The 19140-nt window shown below is 48.4% G+C and overlaps 1 protein-coding gene across 1 annotated transcript in view; it reads left to right on the forward strand.

The window, feature by feature from the left end:
* LOC147710130 (E3 ubiquitin-protein ligase TRIM39-like) overlaps positions 1 to 17583 on the forward strand; it is a 151665-nt gene extending 134082 nt beyond the window's left edge. Inside the window, exon 6 of the mRNA XM_086920825.1 lies at positions 16149 to 17583. Within this exon, the coding sequence (XP_086776951.1) occupies positions 16149 to 16666 (518 nt within the window). The 3' untranslated portion in view covers positions 16667 to 17583. The remainder of the gene's footprint in view (positions 1 to 16148) is intronic.
* Positions 17584 to 19140: the final 1557 nt, after the last annotated feature.

Genomic DNA, 19140 nt, shown 5'->3' on the forward strand with positions numbered 1-19140 from the left:
GGAAAACATGAACACACCAAAGTTCGATATGCACATGTATCTTTTTCTGATAGAATGCGAGGCTCAGAGATAAGATCCCGCAAGTGAGTCCTATCGCATCTGATGACCGCAATTACGGTCTGAATAACTCTTGGTTATTCCCAACAAGATGTTTGCAAAACCGAGTCCCTCTCAGCCGAGAGAAACTCAACAGCAAACCAGCAAGGGGAGTGCGCGGTTGGGATCGAAACTACCAACGCCTCGCACACCCGATTCAGCACAGTACTCACGAGTTCGTAGGACTTGGGGCCAGAACAAGTCAAAGATCCTACCACTGCATCTGATGATCCAAACGGAATTATCGGCGTTTTCTCGCCGTTCTCTGCATCCTTTTATTTCCCGGTATGCGTGCGCATCACTGGTTTACGTGATGTCTGCATAGCCTGCCGGGAAATGTAGTTCGAAGCACTGAATGTCCGTGTTTACCGATGGCTTCATGCCACCGACGATGCGGATCTTGACAAAGACAATCTGTCAATAAGGGGTATTCTATGTCGGAGAACTTTCGAGGTCGCGGGACGCCCCAGACATTTGCTGGCCATCCAAACTCGACTTCATAAGGGGATAATCCTGTTCTAGAGTGAGCTGTGACTCTCGTTAGACATCCGAGCTACGGGTAAAGCATCTGGCCACTGCTTTGATCATGGCCATTTTCAACTTGAGAATACCATTGTACTTCTCCACTAAACCTGCAGACTTTGTGTGGTTCGCCATATGGAACTTTTGACTAATGTGCAACCCATCACATTCCAACTGGATGACCTTGGCAATAAAGTGGCTGCCATTATCACCCTAAGTCAAACGGGGCAAACCAAAACGTAGTAAGAACTCTTTCAAGAGTACCTTCGCCGTTGCCATCGCCATGGCGGTGTTCTCTTTAATGGGGTAATCCTCAATCCATTTGCTTAATGCACAGACAACCAACAACACGTATTTCAAGTTATTGACTCATTCTATTTTGATGTAATCCATCTGGAGATCCTCGAAAGGGAAGGAAGCTGCCAATGGGAGTGGGGGTACCCTTCCCAGGATTATGCATCAGACAGATTATACAGTACTTCACCAGGTGGGCTGCAACTTTGGGAATATTGTCATTCCACCATAAGGGATCTAGCAGTTTGCAAATCCCCCTCGCACTAATGTGTGCTGGCCCATGCGCCAATGTAACCACAGGGAGGACATACGCATCCGGCAGCATCCATCTCTGCTTTCCGGACTTGTCCGTCGAACGCTCATCCTCATCCAAATCAGCCGTGCTCTTCTGCCATATTGGCAACTCCTCAATCGTGGCCTCAATCAGTATTTCTTTCACATTTTCCAGCGTGTCCTCAAACCTCCCATTCTCAGGCACCCATCTCGCGGGACCCGTCACAAACATCCTTTTCATTTTGGTTCGTGCTGTCTCCTTTACCTTCTGATCTGCAAATGCGTTCCCCCTCCCAACATCATCTGTTATTGCCTTGTGAGCACAGCACTTCATTGTTGCTAATTTCTTAGGGAGTGCCAGGGCTGACAAAAGTATATGTATCAATGGGCTTTTCTGTATTTTCAGATCATGGGACATTAGGAACCCCCTCTCTGCCTAGAGCCCCTGAAAATTGTGAGCCACACCAAATGTGTACTGGCTGTCAGTGTATATATTGACAGCCAGTCCCTCACTCCGCTCACAGGCCTGAAGAAGGGCCACCAACCCCGATGCTTGTGCTGGTCGATAGGGAACCCATGATGTCTCAACTACAGTGCGTAGGGTGGTGATGGCATATTCTGCTGTTGTCGTGCTGTCTGGTAATTTAAAACAAGAGCCATCAACATATAGTTCCCCTTGAGGTTCAGATAGGGGAACATCAGTCAGGTCTACCCTTCCCTTCATCTCCTCCTCTGTACGAAAAATGCAATCAATGCATCCGTCTCCTTGCTCTCAGAAGGGAGGGGTAGTAATGTTGCTGGGTTCAGGATGGCACATGTTTTGATGGTGACGTGTGGTGCAAACAGGGTCAACTCATAACCAGTGAGACGTGCACTGGTAAGGTGCTGCGTCTTCGTTGTGTTCAAAGGTGTGTCCACAGCATGGTATACCATAACTGTGAGATCGGTATCAAGGACGAGCCCTGCTGATTGTGGTATAGAAATGGACACAGCCACAGCCCCTCTCAGACAGTTCGGGAGGGCTCTGGCGACACTGTCCAGCAGAGCGGAGAAATACGCACACGGTCTTTGCTCACCTCTAAAGGCCTGTGCTAAGACAGAAAGCGCACAGCCAGCCATCTTGTGTACACACAACACGAACAGCGTCTAATCTGGGGGTGCCAAGAACAGGTGTAGAAGAAAGAGCTATCTTTACAAGCAGACAGTCATGTGTCCAAGGCAGGGATTCATGTATATCTTTAGTGGTCAGGCGCAAAAGGGGCTTTGTTAGTAAACCAAAATTCTGGATCCAGTGGCTGCAGTATGAAGTAATACCTATAAAAGCCTGCACATCCCACTGCATCTTGGGGATAGGCATCTTAGTTATAGTAGCAATACACTCCGGTGCTAGTCTCCTTCCCTCCTTCGACTGTAGATTACCTCAGTAGGTGACCTCTTGTCGATTAATATTGAAATATACAAAGGTACACCTTATGTCCATGAAGGGCCAAATGTAGCAATAATTGAACTGTTACGTCTTTGCAACTGTCCTTCACATCTGAAGCAATCAAAATGTCGTCCATATACTGGAATAGTACATTAACTGAGGGAAGAACGAGGGGGTCCAATTGACCTTTTAGAGCTTGGCTATAGATACTGGGACTTTCAGTATAGCCCTGAGGAACCCGATAATCGAAAACATCTGCCGGCTAGGGAGAACCCGAAAAGGTACTTGCTATCCGGGTGTATTAGAATGCTGAAGAACGCATTCTTCTAATCAATGACAGAAAAATATGTGGCAGAGGGAGGAATCATGGTCAAGAGGGAAGTGATGTTGGGTACAACAGGGAACTGAGGCATTACTATATTGCTCACCTCGTACAAATCAATCACAAACGGTAGACATCAGGATGATCATCAGGGGAAGCTGATGGTGCCCGTTTTAGGATGGGGAAAATAGGGCTATTGCACACATTCGCATTCATCTCCTCAACAACCCCAGACGCAATCAAATCCTGTATAATCTGCAACAGCGCCCGTTCTTCCGCCTTTGGTATCTTGAACTGGGGAAGACTGGGCAGGACAGCATTATCTTTGACTCTGATGGAAACCGGGTGAATCTGCAATAGCCCTATGTCCGTATCACCTGTAGCCCATAACGTTGCCAGCACTTCCTTAAACTCTGAGGGAAGAGGCTCATCCTCCGACAAACATTGCTTGGAAATGAATTCACTACCTTGGGTCCTATCATCATATAGACACCATCCGAGGAGCATGAAATAGTCGTGTGTAGCCTCTTCAACAAATCCAGACCCATTAAATTCTCTCTGCAGATAGATGTCAGTAAAAAGTGTGAATCTACTGTGAAAGAACCGAAAGTCAGGGCTAATTGCTCAGAGAAGGGGCTCACAACCGGTATGCCTGAGAAGCTCACCAAAACATTACTTTGGCTAGACAGGGCTGTGCCGGGGACCAGGGGACAAGAAACAGAGCTATTCATTGTGTCTGTGTCCACCAAGAATTTCTTCGCTAAGCCCTGCAGATCAGCAGTAACATAGGGTCCCCACTGATCCACAGGGATCGGAACTGATCCTGCACCCTATCCTTGGCTGTCCTAGCCATGGGTAAGTCCCGTCACCTTGTCCAAAGCATAGTCATCCTGGTAATACTGTTGCCCCTGCGGAACATCGAAATAGTTCCACTCAGACTGACCTTGCTGCTTCTCATCTCCTCGATCTCTGCCATTTGCCCCTTGTCCTCGCCCTCGTCCTCTGTGTCACTGTCCTCTCAGTGCCTCAAGACTTCGCAGCAACACCGGACACTCATTACGCCAATGCCCCACCTCCTTACAGTATACGCACTGATTCAGCCCCACAGGCCCTTTGTTGCCGCTAGTACGGGCACCTGCTGGGCCGGACCAATGTCTCGTCCTCTGCTGTTGCCCAGGGACACCTGCTGCATCAATACTTTTGGCTTCAACTCCTTATTTTACTTCCCTTCCTTCTCCTTTTCTTCGTTTTCTCTGTGCTCATAATAATGTGCCATACTTAATATGACCGACAGGGAGGATGTCGTCCAAGTGCTCTCCGAAGCCTGCAACAGAGTCACGATCTCTGGAAGCAGGTTCGTAACAAATCTATTGACGAACAACCAAATTCCTCCCTCCACTGACAAGTCCTGTCCACTGAAATCCCAAATTACCCCTTCAAATCTAGTGAAGTTGGATACACTTTCAGCTTTCTTCTTAAGTCATGCTGTTTACATATCCCAATCTACTCTTCTAGGTGGAATCAGAGAGTGCAAATACATGATAATTCGGCCTGTCAAAGCTAGCATCTCCGCTTTAGGCTTCTCACCAGGCTTTCTCTCTTTGTCCCATGCCCTGACCTCTTCCCATGTGCCACCTAACTCCACTACATGGTCCTGCATGTGCACCTGCCGCCATATATCAACCGGGACCAGCAAGCCGAAAAACATCTCAATGTCGGCCAGCGTCATCACTGTCGAAGACGCAGCCTCTGGCAACTCTTTGTAATAAACAGTCAGATTTTTTCTAGGGTCAGGTAACTGGGTCTTAAGGGACAAAACCTCACTTCTTTTCCAAGGAGTATAAACCCACTGTTCCCGGAAACGGGCCTATACTCGCTGTTTGATGACGGGATTTCCATCCCAAAGCTCTGGTAATTTGGGGTGATAGATGGGATGCACTTACGTCATCTGGAACTGAGACACTTTAATCGGGCTCCTTTGGACAAGCCTGCCCCGGTATCCAATTAACGTGGCAACATTTCTAAAAATATCATTGGGGGCAATGTCGGCTGCATACACTCGATCCCGAGTGTCATAAATAATTTGGGGGGCAACACCATTTAAACACTGCTCCCGTAGCCCAATCAAAGTAGCGACATGTGTTTATGCATGCTGGTGCACGAACGGCTCATAATCTTTTAGTACACTTCACACATCCTCCACACTGTAAATTGGGTTCCGAGGCCACTGAGAGGCTTGATCAGCCACCATCTTCTTCTCCACATCACCCACATCAGATCGCATCAACACTCGCCCCATTCTTTCCTTAGCAGCCTCTCGATCCGCTCCCTCCAGTCCCCACACTGGCATCCCAGCATACAACAAAGGTGGGAAAAACTGTGAGGGGAGGGACGCACTCAGAGATATTATGGGGACTGGGGACAGGGAGGCTTATGTCTGTGCGGTGAGCGTAATAGGGAGAGAGAGAGAGAAGAGCTAGGGGCAATTGGCACAGCAGATCGGCCTAAGATGTCTGTGGCCGCTGCCAATAGAGAGGAGGGGTGCTCCATCCGAGGCGGCAGAGTCAGGGGCGGGGTGACCATTACAACTTGGCGTTGTCCCTCGTATTCTTGTGCCATAATGTACTAAACAGAATAGGGCCCCAAGGCCATGTTTTACATACACAACATTCGTGGTTCCTTCCGAAGGCGCAGCCTGCCTCTCTTCCAATCGAGCATCAGCAGAAAACAACAGCACCCAAAACAGCAAAATTTGCTAAAACGGGGCATCTTTGAAAACAAATTCACTACTTTATTTTTTAATTTTTTTATTTTAAAAGGTTTTATATAGCGATGGCTAGACCCGGAGGTATCAGAGCGCTTTACATGAGCATCAGATCATAGTTACAGGTTACATCGTTACAAAGGTTGCACAGTTCTTAGAGCATGGCAGCATAGGTACTTGTAGGGTCGAGATAAACAATAAGCACAAATACGTAAGGGGAACAGCAGGCAAGGTGAGAGATTCAGGGGGGGGTTGGAGCAGGGGAAGTAGACAGATTATGAAGGTGGTAGAGAGGAGGGGAGGGTGAGAGACACAGCATGGGAAGAGGAGGGGAAGGGTGACGGGGACACAAACCGGTAGACGAGTCAAGGCAACGTCCAAAGTCCAGTAAGCTGTGATCCCAGATGAAGCGGTATCACTTCCCTATCTCTGTTGCGAGAGGCTCCCTTTACGCAGTGGACTCTCTCAGGGGGGTCTCTGAGACTCCAAGGCCTACACACTGGATCCTTCCCCAAAAAGGGGAGAGGGAGTGCTTTGGCAAGGGGTGCCATACCATACCTCAAGTGTGAGTGGCTCCCTTGGCGCAGTAGAGATGTCTTCTGGATTACATTTCTCTTTCGTGTATTTTTTTGGGGGGGTTGGATACGCTGATGCGTGTAGACTTGCACAGTTCCATGGGAAGGGGCACAAATGTATTTACTTAAAAAGAAGATTTACTGCTGGTAAAATGGCTCTGGGCCTCGCCCCGACTGCCAATGGCTGAGTTTACCAGCATGTTGCTTCCAAGCGGGGCAGAGCCGGCAATTCTTCCCTCCAAGGTCGATAAAACAGGTGTTGGTGGAAAGCATGGAGCCCAAGGAGTTCTTTTGGGGGTGAAGTCCACCTTAGCCGGTCTGCTGAAGCTGGACGTTGTACATGGGCTTCACACCGGCCCAGGTGCCGCATTTTGTGCTAGCCCACTCTAGGAGCTCCGATGCCTTGTAGAGGAAGATCACCAGCATGGCCAGCACGTCCCCTTCCGCAAAGTGCGAGTCTTTGGCGTCCCGCTTAAAGAAGCGCTTGTAGAGGGTGCTCAGCGAGTAGGAGCCCCCTAACTTACCAATTTTCTCCGAAGACCAAGGGAAAAAAAAGAAAACCTGGTCTGCAGACCGTACCTCACAAGTCTCAAATACTAGCCAAACCCCAGGCGTTTTCAAGAAAGGGCCAAATTACCAAGTCGCATGGCAGGGCGCTCATGGGCACCTTGTAGTTTCTTAGCCGGTCCGAAAACCTACCAAGTTCACAACAAAGCAAGAAATGTCCTTCAGACCATAGCTAAACTACTCAAGCTGGCACCTGTTAGACCTGGCACCATTGGCGTGGGTCTCCCTTCCATTTTTTGATGTTGCCTCTTATGTTTTTGCTGGTTTTAGATGCTTTGGGCACTGTGCCGCTGTTATACAGTGCCGCAGTGCTAGTGCTCCCTATTGTAAATTGAGGTATGGATTAGTGACTCCATGATTGGCTTATTTGGTTTACTTGTCAGACCCTAGTACAGTACACTGCGGGTACCCAGGGCTTGTAAAATCAAATGCTGCTGGTGGGCTTTCAGCACTGATTGTGCCACCTACCGGAGCAGCTTGTAAAGTGTGTCTCAGGCCTGCCATTGCAGAGCCTGTGTGCAGTCTGGTACTGCCATGTTGACTTGGTAAGTGCACCCACTTGCCAGTCCCCAACCCTTCCATTTTCTACATATTAGACACCCCTAAGGTAGGCCCAAGGGCAGGGTGCATTGTAGGTAAAAGGTAGGGCATGCCCTCATGTGTGTGGCATGTTGTGATAGTGAATTACAGCCATTTTCGTTTTTCACTATTGCAAGGCTATCTGTCCCCATAGACCCGAATGGGCAGTTTGATTATAACACCTTATAGTCCTAACGGACCCAGGGAACATGGTAGAAAAATTAATTTAGTATGCCTGAACTCAGAATGATAAAATACATCTTTTAGTGAAGTTGTTTTTAACATTCTGTGTTTGAAAATACCACTTTTAGAAAGTAGGTATTTTCTAACTATCCAAGCCTGCCTCTGCTAGGTTGTGTATTTATTGGCTGGTTTTTGAGTGACAGGCGCTGGGGGGCTCCAGGAGGCAGGGGGAGTCAGCACAGGGCTGAATAGAACTATCTGTATGTAGAGTGGTGGGAGGAGTTGCACCTGGGCCTGAATAGGGATGTGCCCGCCTTCCACAATGCTGGATCCACCTCCTGGGGTGTGTCTCATGACCTTGGCCCACACTGTCAAAGGAAAGAAGGATTCCTGTAAATAAAGTGCTCCAGGTCTGCACACAACTGGTTTGGACTAGGTACAGACACTTTCTGCCTTCAGAGACAAAGGATTTTGGTGTATAAAAGGGGGGACCCAGACCCCAGAATTTTAGATCACTTCTGGGAATCAAGACAAACCTTTGCTGAGGAGAAGAGCCAAGGAAGCTGAAGTAGGAGACTACCCCTGTGCTGTGTGTTTGGGGGTTGGCCTGCAGTGGTTGCCTCATCGCCAAAGAAAGGAGACGAGGACTGAGGGCGCTTTTCATCAACGTGAAGAAGAATCTCCAAGGGCTTAAACTTGAGCTTGCCTCCTGCCTGAAGTCTCAGGGATACAAGATTTCACCAACCAGCTCCCCCCTGAATTCCCTTCCTGGGAATTGAAGGGCCTGTTGTTGAGCTGGGCCTTCTGAGAGACTGCGTGTCGCCGCCACAGCAGTTGCCGTCTCATCGCCAAGGAGGCGTGCTGCCGCTGTCGCCATCGCATCACCAAAGCGCATCGCATCACCGGAGAAGCGTGCCGCAGAGGTCGCCGACGCACCACCGGAGAAGCGTGTTGCAGGGCCTGTCGCGGCGCCAAAGATCATCGAGTCACGGTCTGGCGTGCATGCATCACATCAACGCTGTTGCATCGTAACCAAGATGCCATTTTGTCGCATCGCACCGGAGAAGAGTATCGCATCGAGACGCCATCCTGTCGCAACATACTGGAGAGCAGTATGAAACCAACGCATTACCTCCCCACACAGTAAGGAAGCGAGCATCAACTCCCCTGCGCAGTAGTAGGGAACCGACTCATTCACTCTCCTGAGTGTAAGGAACCGACACATCACCTTCCGTGCGACCCTTTTGTTTGTGCTACGTTACGCATCCAGGGTACATTGAGAGTAAAGTGTTCCATTTACAACTTGAGAGAACTGAGCTATTTCCTACCATTTTAAAGTCTATTTGTGAGTACAGTTTTGTGGATTTTTGTCATTTGGTCTTGTGTTAAGTCTATATAAAAATACTTATTTTTATAACACAACCTGTGTGGTGTCCATCTGTAGTGTTGTCATTGTATTACTGCATGTGTTCACAAATGCTTTACACACTGCCTCTGAGATAAGCCTCCCTGCTCGTTCCAAGCTACCAAGGGGGTGAGCAGGGGTCATTTTAGGAGTGTAGCCCCTTACCCTGACTAAATGCAAGGGTCCCTATCTGGTGAGAGGTACCTACCTTTGCCAACTAGAGACCCCCAAATCTAACAGCGCCATATTTCCCAAGAATCAAGACAAACTCACCTTGTGCACACAGGTCAGACAAAGTTATTCTCCACTGCCGACTCTTCGGACCAAACAGTCAGATCCAAGGGTTTCGCCTTTCATGACTCCAGCCAGGATAGCCACTAGACGAGGCATCGCCCGATCAGACAGGCGGGGCAGCTGTGGGAACTAAGCTCATTCGTGTGGGGCTCCCCGATCCGCCCATCCGACCTGATGCAAGCCCGTCCTCTACACCCGATTACGGGTGAGGATTGGACACCTAATGGAGTCCCTGTTTGAGCGCCAAATGAAGGAAATGACCCAAATAGGTTCACCCGGGTCACTCGCGGCCATCTCTTTGCTTTTCCAATAATGAAGTGTAGGTCAGACAGAGGGGAATACAAACCAAAGCATTTACTAATCCTGCGCTGCAGCGGAGCCCGGACTGACCAGTCTCCTGAGAGGACTGCCGAGGGACTGACCCCCTTCTACATAGTTTGCTAAACCATGTCTCTGTGGAGAAGCAGCACCTGCACCTGCATTGATTGTTTCGAGCTGACCAGCGAATTTGCCTCCATTATCAATGGTTATGCCTCGGTATTTGAAATTTGCCACGTTCTGAATTTCAACGTTCCCCAGCTGCCAGACTTGAGATCTTTTTAATGTCTTTTTTTAAGACATAGTTTTTGTTTTTTCTTCTAAGAAGTTATCTGCGGCGTAGCCCTGTAGTGCGTTCAATAGATGTTGCATACCTCCTTCAGTGTGGCTGATCAGAACCATGTTGTCTGTTTATAGGATGCTGGTTGTCGTTGTGTGGCCCTGCGGGGTTGTCTTGCTCCCCCACCTTAGTGGGTGTGACACACAGACAATGGCAACGTTCGAGGATTTTATTCATCACTACTGAATAATCAGGGTCCTCTCTTCTTGGTACAGACGGCCTTCTATCAGTCTCGTGGTCAGTTTTTTGGGGGGTGTTCATCTATGTCCTGGTGATTTCTGCCCCGGGGTTGTGGTACTCGGAAGGGTGTGAGAAAACAACAAAGAAAACAGAAAGAAAACTTCAGGCTATTTCCTTCTTACACACAAACACATTAGGGAGGGGAAAGTGCACCTTCACCAGTGTCCCTAAATGTGCAGTGCCTATGTGTGAGGGATTGTCACTGTGTTGTCGTCAGTGTGGCCATTAATCCTGCCCACCAGCCCTTCAATGTAAAGGCAGGCACAGCTGGCACTTGCCTGAGCCCACGACCCTCCGGGTCCGTGGTAATGTGAGATCCCGCCTCCTCGCTCCCTCTCGGAGTGCCAGTCTCGGTCATGGTGCTCAGAGAGTATTTTTCCGTTGTTCTGCGTCCTTGCGCCTTTCCACCTTAGTCCTGGAGTTCAGGGTCGTCTTCCCCTCTGGAACGCCTTCTCTCCTCCTCTGTAGGGTTGCTCTCCATCGTGTCTCTCACCACATCTTCTTCCAACATTCCTCTGTGAGTCCCTTCTTCCTCACTTCCTGGGTTTTGACTCTCCTTGGTGGGCGGGCTTCCCTGCTTCATCTGTGAGAGTCTACCTCTGTTTCCTCTGTGGGTCGTCTCTGCAGCCCTGTTGAAAAACTCGCCGCACTCCCAATCGAGCGAGGGCAGCTCGGGAGATCCATCACACTGGACAAGGCCTTACCACCAATTCTTGGAGCATGTGCATTGCATAAGTTTAAGGTTTGCATCAAGTCTGCTATATAAAGATTGAACAGGGTTGGGGCGAGCACACACTCTTGTCGACGATGACCAGGAGCTGTATTAGAGCTGTCCCACGAAGGATGTCGAGCGCTGCAGTGTCGGTGCCCGGATTGGACCCAACAGCCTTGGCAACAGCAACCCACACAGAAAGCAGAGATAGGCTTTGGTGAAGAACAGCAAGGTCTGGGTAACTCACCACTTGGTAGGGAGTCAGGGCGTGTCTGGAGCAACCAGGGAAGCCCAAGGAACAGTAGAGTTATCTTCTAGGGGACCTACCAGTCAACGGACCAGGGATCGCGAAGGGACCATGAGCAGAAATGCTAGAAGCGGGCTCAAGGAACACTCGTGGAGTGTAGGCCCACAATCTTTAATGCAGATGGTGCTCAGGGCTTCGACTACAGGTAGCCCAATGCACAACTTCAGGAAGGCTCGGGAAGTCGATGCACTAGCAAATGTGCACTTGGTCCAGGAGTTCCGGTCCTACTTCTCTTGTGAGGGCTGCGGGTCTCAGCTTTGCTGGGATCTCATGTGGGTCTCTTAGAAGTCTGGAAGTCTGTGTTCTGAGTCACAAATACTTGAGAGTCAGTCGGGAGCTTTGGAAATGCAGACTGCCAAGATGCTTCTTTGGTGCCTGTTTGAACAGGGGAGTCACTCCTTGACCCCAAGGGAGATTCTTCCGTCTTCTAGTCGCGTAGAATGGCAAAGTTCCAGGATATATGTTGCAGATTTTCGTCCAGGTGTAATCTGAAATCCTAAAGACTGGGGTCCCATACTTATACTAAGAAAAGGGGTTGGCTATACTCTGTGGAACCATCTGTGGGAGGGTCTGGGAAGAGGGGTGGTTACACCCATTCCCTTTCTCCTGTTTCGCATCAGAGTAGGGGCTGAGTGCCCCTGCAACTGGTTTGAACCGGACTTTGCATGGGGACACCAAGTGTGCACCCAGCACTGTCTGAAAACCACTCTCTGAGTTCCCCCACCCAGCCCCAATACACTAAAGTCTGTCTGGGAGCTGGTTACACCTCCCTGTGACAGGAAACCTATTATCCAGGCCTCCCCTGATGGAGTTGTGGTCAGCAGCAGGAGGTCAGACCTGTGTCTGTGGCAGCAGCATCCATTTTGTGATGCTAGGGTTCTTTTAAACTATTACCGGTCAGTCCAGTGTGAACATGTCTCTCCCTCTAGAAGGGTCGAATCCTACCCCCGCCGCCAGGACTGGTGGAGGGGGGGGGGGGGGGGGGTAGGATTCCTAAGTGTTTGACACCAAACACAACATGTTTTGATGCAGCCATTCCAAACTTATCATTTACAGCAAGGTTATAATGCACTTAAGAGTATATGGTCAGGCTCCATCACAGAACAGCCCCATAAAACAGGTTCCAAAGGATGCATCACAGAAAAGCTTCAGAGAATAGATTCCAAAGCTGCAGAGGGGCCCTGCTCATGCATGGGCACCCTCTCACATAAAACCAAGCTCTCTGCCTTCAGGATTGATAAGGCCTGGCATAGGAGTGACTGATAGGTTTATATGTGTCAGTGAATGTCATTGGTGTCATTTTGGAAGGCTTTCCAGGAGTGGCACAATACATGGTTCAGCCCCTAGTAGGCCTCTTGGGTACCTATGCCCTTGTTACCTAAGGTACCATATACTAGGGACACACAAGGGTACCCCAGTAACCAAACTGGAGTGTACCCAGAGTACATGCAATCATTTTAGAGAGGAAGCAGCTAGGCTGGGGTCCTGGTTAGCAGGGCCCCAGCCAGACTAAAGTCGAAAAACAGTGAAGCACCTGCAAAAATTGGGGTTAACCATATGAAGCAGATCCTACTCTCCTACAGCCGTGGCCATGTCCATGAGGAGTGACATGGTTAGGATATTGGTTGTTGTGCCAGTTGCTTTGCAGAACCCTGTCTGTTTAAATAGAATCATTTTGTGTTCCGTGGTCCAGTCTTGAAGCTCGGCTAGTAAAGTGTCGGCAAAATATTTTGCCTCGATGTCAAGCAGGGCAATAAGGCTGTAGTTTTTCGGGGAGGTTTTATCGCCTGATTTATGGATTGGAGAAATGACGTAGCACTTCCATGAAGATGGAAGTTGAGCCATCTCCCTGATTTCACAGATTTCTGACATATCTGCCCAAAAATCTGCGTCTTGTTTAAAAATGACTGGTGGAATTCCATTTGGTCCTGGCGGTCCCTCTCTTCTGCCCTTGGAGATGTAGGGCTAGATGTAGGTAATAGCAAATTACTGAATGGCAAATAACGAATTTTACCGATTCGGTATTTACTAATCGGTAATTGCTATGTAGGAAAAAAAATCGGTAAAAATACCGAATCGGTAAGATTCGGTAATTATCGATTCGGTAATTACTGAATCAGTATTTGCCATTGATTCCTATGGGCCTTGAAGCCCATAGGAATCAATAGCAAATACCGATTCGGTAATTACCGAATCGGTAAAAATACCGAATTTCCAAGGGGGACAGGGTGTAACTTAGACACCCTGTAGCACCCCTGTTTCTGGCTTGTGTGCCATGTGGCACACATACATGCCCTAAGGGATGTGTACATGCACATCTGTGCATGTACACCTGTGCCATGTGGCACACATACATGCCCTAAGGGCATGTATGTGTGTCACATGGCACAGGTGTACATGCACAGATGTGCATGTACACAGAAATTCGTAATTTACCACCCAATAGTATTGGGTGATAAATAACGAATTTCTAAGGGCCTGTGGCACTGTAAACTGTGCCACCTACATATTGAATTACAGAATCAGTAAATTTACCGATTCGGTATTTTACCGAATCGGTAAATATACCGATTCTGTAGTTTTTTAGCCCCCCACATTACAAAACCCAAATACCGGTCGGTAACGGCCGAAATCGACCGTTACCGACCGATATTTGGGCTCCTACATCTGGCCCCTAGTGCTTGATTATGGCTAAGCAAGTTGGCCAGCCTGCATCGTGCTATGGAGTGATGGTGTACGGAGAGTCGGTGTTCTGTTTCCTTTCGGTTGAGATTGGACCTGTCGTTGCACTCTCCTGCGCGTTTCTTAATTGTTAGTGGTATTTCAGGAAGTGAGTCCAGGTCTCCTCAGAAATATGCCATGTCACTCCTCGGTTTAACATGCCCGGAAGTGCATACTGTTTTTAGTTTTGTAGCTGTGAAGCATTTTAGCCCAGAATTAATCATCCCTGGATCTCTTGTTGTCCCATTTTATTTTTTTAAGCATAGACCTTTGTTGCCGCAGTGAGAGGTTGAGGTTTAGATCTCCAGGATTGTGTCTCAATAGTCTGAGGATCTTATTGATCAATTGTTTTACTGGTGCCGCTGTGCACTGGTGATCCATCCTGCTTCCCTCGCTTTATGGGGTGGTCTGCATTTGATTGTTGAAGAGAATAGTTTGACGGTGAGTTTCCCATTTGCTGACAAAGTTGTTTTTCTGCTCTTTGCAGTTATGCAGCAGGTCCTTTGCTGCCTGAAGTACTTCCCTAGCATTTGCTAGCGAGGATTTAATTATTTTGAGATTGTGTCGTTGGAGCAGGCTCCCCCTGGTACAAGTTTGAGTGGTGCTGTAATAGCCTGAAGGAGTACCTCTTGTGGCCGATGGTAGCTGTCCCCCTTGTCACAGAGGGAGAACGAGACCACACTGTGGAAGGGAGACCAGAGTGTAATCTAATGTGGAGCATGCGGTCTCAGTGTAGTTTGAAGCTGCTGGTAGGGAGTCCGCTTGGGATCTGCCATTTGGTTCCCAAACGTTGATGTGCTCTAGATCTTCCAAAATACACTTGGACGTCTTACTTGCTCTGCCGTGCTGGCTTCTCTTTTATTCGGGAATGTTCCACGCCGACGACTGAGCCAGTGTCTCTTCTGCAGACGAAGAGCCCAGAAGATGTAGATTGAGATCCCCTGTGAGAATGAGGTTTGGGGTATCCTGTTCAATTATCATTTTCAAAAGAGGGTCCTTCAGATGTCTAGCATCTTGTGTTTTTCATTTTGGGTTTACGTGGGCATTAAACATGATCACTTACTCTTTTTTCCCTTTGATCTTGAGGGAGGTCTTGATTGTCCTGACCGACGATGAGAAAGAAGGAATTTCCTTTGCGGTGAATATGCTTGTTGTTGACACATAGGTTACCAGCCCACCTGATAGATTTCCACTTTTTGCTTTTCTGATTGCGGGTGTGTGAAAGCATATGAAACCCTGTAGTTGATGAGGTTCGGCCGTCCATGCTTCCTGTAGCAGCACTATGGCATATGATCTTATGCATGATACAAACTCTGGGTCGGTGCCTTGCCTCTGAGACTATGAATATTCCATGAGCAAAGGCGAAGTGTTGACTTGGTCAGCTGAACCCGCCCATCCTTTTGTACATTTTGTCATTGCGTGGGGCCTGTTAATAGTTCTGTAGTTCCGCTGATTGTCTGAGTTTGTGGGTGATGGATATGGTAGCTGCCTGTGGTGGCTGGAGCGGTCGATGTGTCCCTGCTCCCTTGACGGTGAATGGCTCCATGCGCTCTCCTTAGGACTGAATCAATGATTCCTCTGCAGCTGTTGTTTCTGTTCTTCATGTTTCTGAGCAGCAGAAAGGGTATCCTACTTTTTGGTAAGGTAAAATACTTATCCCCCATGACTTGAATGTTTTAATTTCGTTTAGCGCCGGGTTGGCGAGGGAGAGAGACCTCCATGTGGATTTGGAGACTTCTCTTCCTAAGTGTGAGTCAGTCCTGATGAACTCTATTGAGAGCAAGTCGGTTGTTTTTATGTCTCTTGTGGCTGGAATTGTTGCGAATAACTGGAGAATATTAAAAAAAGGGGAGATCTGTGTACACGCCTAATTCAGTGTGACCTCAGTGTCACCATTCATTACACACAAATGCAAGCAATGAATCAAAAGCACATGTCGTCTTGAGTGATGATTATCTTCACGTTTTCTTTTAATCTCAAGGCCCAGCCAACACGTATTTTGTCAGGGCTTTAGCCCTCGACTTCATCAGTAGGGTAGTGAGCAGTCTAGTGCAGCGTGCTTTAGTGTAGTGAGCAGTCTAGTGCCGCGCTCTCTAGCGCTGCGTGCCTCTTCCAGATGTGGTGTAAATCAATCATATGTAAATCAGAAGCAGTAATTACAGCCTTTCTTTGTGTCATTAAATCTCTAATTGTGAATCTCTTCTCTGCAGTGATGGTGACTCTGGATCCTGACACGGCTCATCCACAGCTCCTCCTGTCCGAGGGGGGGAGACGTGTGAGAGACACAGGCACAGAACAGACTCTGCCGGACACCCCCAAGAGATTCACCAACCTTTACTGTCCATGTGTGCTGGGGAGCGAGGGGTTCACCTCCGGCAGACATTACTGGGAGGTGCAGCTGCTGCAGGAGGGGGGAGGGTGGCATGTGGGGGTCGCAGCAGAGTCTGTGAACAGGAAGGAATATTTCACATGGTCACCTGAGGGGGGAGTCTGGGCTGTGCAGGTGCAATGGGATCAGTACAAGGCTCTCACCCGCCCTCGGACCACTCTGTCCCCTCGTGAGAAGCCCCTGAAGCTGGGGGTGTATCTGGACTACGAGGGGGGGCGGCTGTCCCTGTACAATGCTGACTCCATGGAGCTTCTCTACTCCTTCCCGCAGGCCCCCTTCACACAGAGGCTCTTCCCGTACTTCTGTCTCTGGGGAGGAGCAGAGCAGAGGCTGGAGTGAGCCCCCCCAACTGTCATCCACAGTTCAAAGAATCTTCAAACACCAACATTCCAAAGAATCTTCTTCACAACGCCCCTCCCACATGTTGCCATGACACCCAGAAGCCTCACGTGAAACTGACTGCTACGAATCTCTTTTCCTTGTACAATTTTAAAACAAGGGCAGGAAATGTTTGCTGTGTGAATCATGCAGCAGACATCATGTAACATATGATAAAGTCTCTGTAAAATTCAATAAAGAGTATTTCTTTCACACGTAGAGCTTTGACTTTAATATGCACATTATAGCACTGTGCTGAGAAGGACTTATTGAAAGCGATTGTTTTTAAACATGACCCTAGAAACCAGTCCTGCCCCGCCCAACAACAGGGATATTACTAATGACCTCAGAGGCAAGACAGTTGTCACGTGCACGCTGTATGTAACCCAGATTCAGGGCGGTTTTTGGACTGTGCGACCGGTGCAGCTGCACCTGGGCTGACCTTCAAGCGGCTCTGTGTGCAGAAATAACTTTAGGATTTAAAAAGCACCTGCTGCTTCCTTGTGTGTCCAGCAGGTTTCAGGCAACAATAAAAATGTCAAGATGACACAGGTGAATAATGTTTCTGCTGGAGAGAGATCGAAGTTTTGTTTTGTCACAGTTTTCACTCATCATTAAGTAGCGCAGAGGGTTAATATGCCGGCAGCAAAGAACATTGTAGTATCCTGCATATTATATTGTAAGGGGGTTTACGAGCCCTGCTCAGCCAGTGCCTGTGCTCTGACTCATTGGAGTGTTGGAGTCTGATGAGCCTCGGAATGTTGGGACACAGAGCTGTAGTGACAGCTGCTGGTGGGGCTCTGAACTACAACGTAACTACATGATGTCCTGTACTTTACTACCTGTTATCTTCATGGAATAAACATCCTGAAATACAACCTTCCTGAGTGGACCTCCTTCACTACAAACGTGTACATGCAGATCACAGAACGGTAATCCTCATTGGTTTGTGTAACATTTCCTATAGAGTGATTTACACATATAAGATTCATTGCCTCTGTTAATGTCTGTTTGGTGTAAAGTGCTCTGACACCCTAGAGTTGGCATGAATAGCGCTATAAAACAAAAGACACGCATGTGAAGGAGGAGCTGTGTAGATATGAGTGCCACTGTTGGAAGGTGGGAGTGAGGGAATATTTGGAAAGGGCGGTCATGGCGGAGGGGCGCGAAAAAATATTGTCACACCTGACGCCTCTAACTCTAAAGCCAGCTCTGCCCAGATTCTTTTAGATCCATTAATTCAAACGCTATAGGTTTTTGTAGCGCTCGTATTCTAAACTCACGGTTTTGAAGGTGCTTTCATATGTGATAGGGAAGAAAAATGACCATCGCTGAAGTCAAGTATTTGTTTAGGATCACAAAATTTGGTTTCGCGGCGAAGCCGCAATGAGTCCAGGTGTTCTAGTTTCCTTTTGTACAAATTACCTACTAAATGGGTATCTATTTGTCTCTCTTTTTTACCTTTAATGTTAATGTTAATGCTTTTGTGATTCATCACCTGTGAATTAAGCTGATATTTCTTTGCCAGGGTTTAAAACTTCTTTCTGTGGACGGTATCATGTATAAGTTGTTTCTTGGGAGACATCTACCCTGCTGCACACGCCACTATTGTAATTTATGAAGTGTGTATTGTGCAAAGATGAAATCTCCGTTGAATTAAAAAAATGTGTATTTATGTAACACGTGGAGCACATTATATCGTTGCGCTGAGAAGTAATTATTGAAAGTGATTGTTTTTGAACATGAACTTAGAAAGCATACTTGCCCGTGCCCCGGCGATTGCACTATTATTAATAACCTCAGAGGCAAGACAGTTGTCACATGAACCCTGTTTGTAACCCAGATTCAGAGTGGCTTTAGGACAGTGCGACCGGTGCAGCTGCACTAGCACCTACTTGGGAGAGGCGCGGAGTTCAGACATGAAGACAGTGGAAATGGCCGCCTAATCTCTCCCTTGCCGCGTCGGAGAGCGACTTCATTCTCCCCAGGAGATCACCTCTAAGTCTCCAGATCAGCCGATACCCGATTCGGCCTCCCGTCACATCAGGGAGCTCACGGAGCAAAAACCAGAGCTGGAAATGCCAGAGAAATGCTCCTTTCAGGCCCTGTGTTGAAACACGAATGCAGCCACCTCATGTCGGCCTAATATGGCGCTGAGTACGGAAACCCTGCCTTGATCTGCCCATCACCGTCTAGCTGTGCCTACACCACCTCACCGACTGCTCCGGTGGCCTCTTTGTCGCTTTGTCTGCTCCCGTGCCTCCGCACCACCATGCCGGTCCCAGTAATGGCGTAGTGCCTGCATTCCACCAGCTCCAAACGAATCACGGATGACACCCCGACTTCACTGCACCTAAGGTGAACCTAAAAGTAAGCCTACCCACCAGCGCTACAAGAGACAGCTTTGCTCGCCTATACCCTGGCCCCCACAACAC

Source organism: Lissotriton vulgaris, chromosome 5 (assembly GCF_964263255.1).
Source record: "Lissotriton vulgaris chromosome 5, aLisVul1.2, whole genome shotgun sequence".
NCBI lineage: Eukaryota > Metazoa > Chordata > Amphibia > Caudata > Salamandridae > Lissotriton > Lissotriton vulgaris.